General features: G+C 38.9%; 1 protein-coding gene across 1 annotated transcript; it reads right to left on the bottom strand.

Moving 5' to 3' along the window:
- Nucleotides 1–526: 526 nt before the first annotated feature.
- LOC121026530 (olfactory receptor 2A1/2A42-like) lies at nucleotides 527–1,468 on the bottom strand. The gene has a single exon (XM_040469359.1). The coding sequence runs from the start codon at nucleotides 1,466–1,468 to the stop codon at nucleotides 527–529; it is 942 nt and encodes a 313-aa protein (XP_040325293.1).
- Nucleotides 1,469–6,495: the final 5,027 nt, after the last annotated feature.

The following is a 6,495-nucleotide window of genomic DNA, read 5'->3' as shown; positions in this document are numbered from 1 at the left end:
TTCTTTCAATCAGCCTGCTTGTTTACTTCCTAATGTGAGTTAATTTTCATACAAAATTTCTCACCATCATGCAATACGTTAAGTAAATACCTCTGAGTTTCTTTAACAGTTATTCTTTAATAGGGCAAGTACAATTTTGAGGATAATGGACAAGTGTGCCTCTGGGTTTGGAGGGTCATTATCTTTCACTGCAGCTTTCTTTTTTTCCCTAAGTCTTATGATATATACAGTTTAGTGAGTTTAAATACTTAGGTTAGAAAGAGAGATAAACTGTGTTCAACCTTTGGGACCTAGAAAATGAACTTAAACATTTTTTAATGTCACAGATATTAAATTCAATGAGCAATAAAAGAAAAAGATCGTATCCGATAAAATCACACCTGTAGATAGTCAATGAATACAACATATCTAAAGCTTTTCATTCAAAGGAAGAGGAGGGCTTGTCCTTTAGGTATACCTAAGATGAGATAAGTGAAATTTCCTGGATTTAGGCAGTGATCAAGCACTTAGTCTGGTGATTCCAATGTCACTCCAATTGGGAATGACTTTCATTGCACATTGCCCTTTTCAGGGCACTCCTGACATCTGCATTTCTCAGGCTGTAGATCATTGGGTTCAGCATAGGGTTGAAAAGGCTGTAAAACAAGGAAAGGATCTTCTGCTGCTCCTCAAGGTGGCGGGATTTGGGGGCCATGTACATGACAATGGCGCTTCCAAAGAAGAGCCCCACCACGCAGAGGTGGGAGGAGCAGGTGGAGAAGGCCTTTCTGCGGCCCTCCCCGGACTGGATCCTCAGGATGGCCAACAGGATGCGTGTGTAGGACACCAGCACCAGGCAGAGGGGCCCGACTAAGATAAACACACAGGCAACAAAGATGACAACTTGGTTGAGCCAGGTGTCAGCGCAGGCCAGCTTGAGGACAGACAGGATCTCACAGAAGAAGTGGTTGATTTCATGAGGCCCGCAGAAGGGCAGCCTCAGGATGAGAACCACATGGACCAGGGCCAGCAGGGAGCCACATGCCCAGGAAGTCACCACCAGGATGATGCAGCCTGTCCAGCTCATGATGACAGAATATTGGAGTGGGTGGCAGATGGCCACATACCGATCATAGGACATCACCACCAGGAGAAGACATTCTGTTAGAGCAAAAGTCAAGAAAAGAAAGGTCTGAGTCATGCAGCCAGCAAAGGAGATGGACTGGTCTGGCTTCAGGAGGTTTACCAGCATCTGGGGCACCGTGTTACAGGTATAGGCTATGTCGACGATGGCCAGGTGGGAGAGGAAGAAGTACATGGGGGTGTGCAGTCTGGAGTCCAGCCAGATGAGCCCCAGGATGAGCCCGTTCCCCAGCAGGGTGAAGGCATAGAACAGGGAGAAGAGCCCAAAAAGGATTATGTGAATCCTTGGACCAAGACAAAATCCCAGTAGGATGAATTCTGTAACCATTGTTTGATTTTTCTCCATTTTACTGTTAAAGAGAGAACCAGATAGCTGTATGACACAATTATTTTAAAACAACTCTTTTTTATTATTCATAAATTTTTGGTATGTACAAAATTATTAAGAAACAACTTTAAGAAGTCACTGAATTAAAGAAGAAAGGAAGGAAGGGAGGGAGGGAGGGAGGGAGGGAGGGAGGGAGGAAGGAAGGAAGGAAGGAAGGAAGGAAGGGAGGAAGGGAGGAAGGGAGGAAGGAAAGTAGGAAGGCAAGCAGGCTTACCTATTTAAACAAATTTAACTGTCTTTAAGCTAAATTCTTAATCTGACATCTAATTTTACAGGAGAGGAATATGTTATGTGATTACCCACATGGAGCCTTTGACACTGTGATGGAATTAGGAAATATCAAACCATATTACAAAGAAAATAATCATGAAATCTGGATTGTTTCAGACCTACATATGTAAAAATATGTAAGAGAAATTCTAGATAGTAGAAATAAGAGGAGCTTTAAATGAGAATGGTCTCTGGAAAAGAAAATAATTTCACTTACTTCAGCTGAAATCATGATTGAGTTCTATCAGTATCTAAATCCCATGTTCGTGGACTGGAAGAATTAATATTGTTAAAATGTCCATAGTTGTCAAAGCCATCTATTCAATATAATTCCTGTCAAGATTCCAATGACACTTTTATGGAAATAGAAAAAAATTCTGAAATTTTAAGAAAGCATAAAAGACCTCGAATAGTCAAAGTAATCCTGAGAAAGAAGAAAGCAGGAGTCATCACCCTTCTTGATTTCAAGCTATATATGAAAGCTATAATAATCAAAACAGTGTGATACTGGCATAAAAACAGACATACAGACCAATGAAAAAGAATCAAGAGCCCCAAAATAAACTCATGTAAATAATATTTGACACAGGAGCCAGTGGAGAAAAGACACTGTCTTCAATAAATGGTCCTGGAATCATTGGATATTCACATGTAAAAGAATGAAACTAGACCCCTACCTCACACTACTCACAAAAATTAACTCAAAATGGATGAAAGACCTAAATATAAGATGAAAAACCTTAAAACTCCTAGAAGCAAACAGGAAAAAGGCTTCCTGACATGGGTTTTGGCAATGATTTTTTAAATATAATACCTAGGGGGGCCTGGGTAGCTCAGCTGGTTAAGCACCTGACTTTGATTCAAGTCATGATCTTATGGTTCGTGGGTTCAAGCCCGCATCGAGCTCTGTGCAGACAGCTCAGAGCCTGAATCCTGCTTCAGATTCTGGGTCTCCCTCTCTCTCTGCCTCTCCCCTGCTCATACTCTGTTTTGCTCTGTCAAAAATACACACACACACACACACACACACACACACACACCTAACACCTAAAGCACAAGCAACAAAATAAAAAAATAAACAAGTGGAATTATATCAAACTAAAAAGCTTCTGCATAACAAAAGAAATGATTAACAAAACCAAAAAAAGACAATCTATGAAAAGGGAAAAAAAATTTCCAACTATATATTTTGAAAAGGGGTTAAAACCAAAATATTTGTACGGATTCTGTCACTCCCTCTCACTCTGCCCCCCCCCCCACTTGTGCTCGCTCTCTCTCAAAAATAAATTTAAAAACATTTAAAAATTTTAAGCAACAACAAAACATGAAAAAACCTCCCAAATAACCAAATCAAAATGGACAAAGAACCTGAATAGACATTTTTTTTCAAAGATGACACACAGCCAATAAGAGCATGACAAGATGTTCAATATCATTAATCATAAGGGAAATGCAAATCAAACCCATAATAAAATAGCTCTTCACTGCTGTCAGAATGGCTATCATCCAATAGACAAGGGTTAACAAATGCTGGAGGAAAGGGAGCCCTTGTGCACTGTTGGTAGGAATGTAAATTGGTGCATCCACTAAAGAAAATAATATGGAAGTTCCTTAAAAGCTTAAAAATTCCATTTGCATATCACCCAGCAATTCCACTTCTGGGAACATATCCAAAAGAGCACACCATGTGGGAGAGATGTTTGTGCCCCGTATTCATTGCAGCATTACCTATAATAGTCAAGGCACAGAAACAACCTAAGTGACCATTGATGGATAAATGCATAAAGAAATTTTGGTATACATATGTGTTGGAATATTATTCAGCCATAGAAAAGAAAGAAATCCTGCCATTTGTGACAACATGAGATCATTGTGCTAAGTGAAATCAATCAGACAAAGAAAATATGGTATGTTCTTACCTATACGTGGGATCTAAAACAAATAAACAAATGAAACCAAACTTATAGAGGGAAAAAACCTGATCTGTGATTACCTGAGGAGGGGGGTGGGTGGAGAGGGAATTGGCGAAAGGTGGTCAAAACATCTTTTGATCAAATTGATCAAAAGATCAATTTCCAGTTCTAAGATAAATAGGTACTAGGGATGTCAGGTATAATATCATGACTATAGTTAACAATTATGTATGATATATTTGAGCGTTTTTTTAAATTTTAATGTCTATTTTTGAGGGGGGGAGTAGGGGAGGGGCAGAGAGAGAGACAGACAGACAGACAGACAGACAGAATCCGAAGCAGGCTCTAGGCTCTGAGTTGTCAGCACAGTGCCCAATGTGGCGCTTGAACCCACAAGCCGTGAGACCATTATCTGAGTCCAAGTCAGATGCCCAACCGACTGAGCCACCCAGGTACCCCTGTATTTGAACTTTAAGAGAATGAACTCTAAGAATTCCCATCACAAAATAGAAAACCTCTTTTCGTTCCTATACACATATGCATATATATATATATATATATATATATATATATATATATACACACACACACACACATACATACATATATATCTATAGGTGTATATATATACACATATATATCTACAGGTGTGTATATATACACATATATATCTATAGGTGTGTGTGTATATATATATATATATATATATATATATATAGGTATCTATCTGAGATGATAAATGTTAACTAGACTTACTGTGGTAACCATTTCACAATATTTTTAAGTCAAATCCTTATGCCTATATACTTTAAACTTATATAGTGTTGTATGTCAATTTTTTTTAATAGTTATTTTTGAGAGGAGTAGGGAAAGGCAGAGAAAGAGGAAGGGAGACAGAAGATCTGAAGCGGCTCTATGCTGACAGCAGAGAACCTGATTAGGGGCTCAAATTCATAAACCGTGAGATCACGATCTGACCTGAAGCTGGACTCTCAGCAGAGTAAGCCACCCGGGTGCCCCTATCAATTTTATCTCAGTAAAATTGGGGGAAAAAATTTAAAGGTCATAACCTAGAATGAATAGAAAGAGGAAATATACTCATCTTGCTGTTAATTCAATCCTTCATCTTTGTAACATGTATTATAACTGAAATCCAAAACATAAGAAACTACTATTTACATCAACAAACAGTGGCTGACCACAGCACCATGAGTTAAAATATACTTTATAAGTAGCTAATAGGAACAAATTATTGACCAATGGTAATTCAGTTTGTCTACTGAGAAATGGACACATCAACAAATTAGTGATAAAATACTTAGTCTATGAATTTTATCCTAGACTTGGTAAACAAGAGAATATCTGGAAATATATGACTGGAGAGTTTTGGGAACCTCCAAAAGTCTAGTCAAGGTGCTTTGATACAACCTCAGGGAGGCAGGGCAGGAGGATGTGACAGTGAACCCACGTGTAGTTGCTTGTGTGGGCTACCTGTCTGGAGACAGACTGTGGGAAAAATAAAGGCGATGATCCATATGGAGCATAGACACAAAGTCTATGAGAGAGGCAGAACTTGTGCGTCTTTAAAGTTTTTTTTTTTTTTTTTTTTTAAGAGAGAGACAGAGACAGCACAAGTGAGGGAGGGGCAGAGAGAAGTAGAGAGAGAATCCCAAGCAGGCTCCACACTGTCAGTGCAGAGCCCAATGGGGGGCTTCAAACCATGAAGCCATGAATTCTTGAGCTGAGTTGAAACCAAGAGTTGGACGCTCAACTGACTGAGCCACCCAGGCGCCCCTGTCTGTGCATCTTCAATGGCCTTCAGGGACAATAAGCCTGACCATGTCATACCTATATGACATGCATTAGTTTTACAAAATCAAATGAAATGCAAACAGATTAAATTTCTTATGGGCTGGTGGGGGTTATGAGGGTGGCTCAAAACTGTAATGTGTTCCAGGTCCAAATGTAACCTTCAGGCATAGCGAGGTACATTAACTTACATAGGTACAATTTCAGAATTTCAAAAAGGATAAATTGTCTGGTTAATGAATAATCGGGTAAATCTAAACTTCTAAAGTAAATATCTAAGAAGGAAATAATTTCATATATAATCATCAGAACTTGATAGAACCTATGTTTTATTTATTTTATATATATATATATACACACACATATATATGTATGTGTGTGTGTGTATAATTTATTGTCAGATTAGCTAACATACAGTGTATACAGTGTGCTCTTGGTTTGGGGGGTAAATTCCCATGATTCATCGCTTACATAAAACACCCAGTACTCAACCCAACAAGTGCCCTCCTCAATGCCCATCACCCATTTCCCCTATCCCCTGCCCCCCTATCAACCCTCGTTTTTTCCTCTGTATTTAAGAGTCTCTTATGGCTTGCCTCCTCTCTGTTTGAAACTATTTTTTCCCCTTTTCTGCCCCCATGGTCTTCTGTTAAGTTTTTCAAGTTCCACATATGGAGTGAAAACATATGATTTCTTTCTCTGACTTATTTTACTTAGCATAATACCTTCCAGGTCCATCCACGTTGTTGCAAATGTCAGGATTTCATTCTTTCTCATTGCCAAGTAGTATTCCATTGTATATATAAACCACATCTTCTTTATCTATTCATCAGTTGATGGACATTTGGGCTCTTTCCATAATTTGGCTATTGTTGAAAGGGCTGCTATAAACATTGGGGCACAAGTGCCCCTATGCATCAGCACTCCTGTATCCCTTGGATAAATTCCTAGTAGCTCTATCGCTGGGTCATAAGGTAGCTATGTTTTAAACAG

Source organism: Herpailurus yagouaroundi, unplaced genomic scaffold (assembly GCF_014898765.1).
Source record: "Herpailurus yagouaroundi ecotype Mexico unplaced genomic scaffold, PumYag 127480, whole genome shotgun sequence".
In the NCBI taxonomy this organism is placed as follows: domain Eukaryota; kingdom Metazoa; phylum Chordata; class Mammalia; order Carnivora; family Felidae; genus Herpailurus; species Herpailurus yagouaroundi.
This window is presented reverse-complemented; position numbering and strand designations above follow the sequence as displayed.

Excerpts from the sequence above, each read along its gene's own strand:
- LOC121026530 (XM_040469359.1), bottom strand. The coding sequence starts at position 1,468 with ATGGAGAAAAATCAAACAATGGTTACAGAATTCATCCTACTGGGATTT.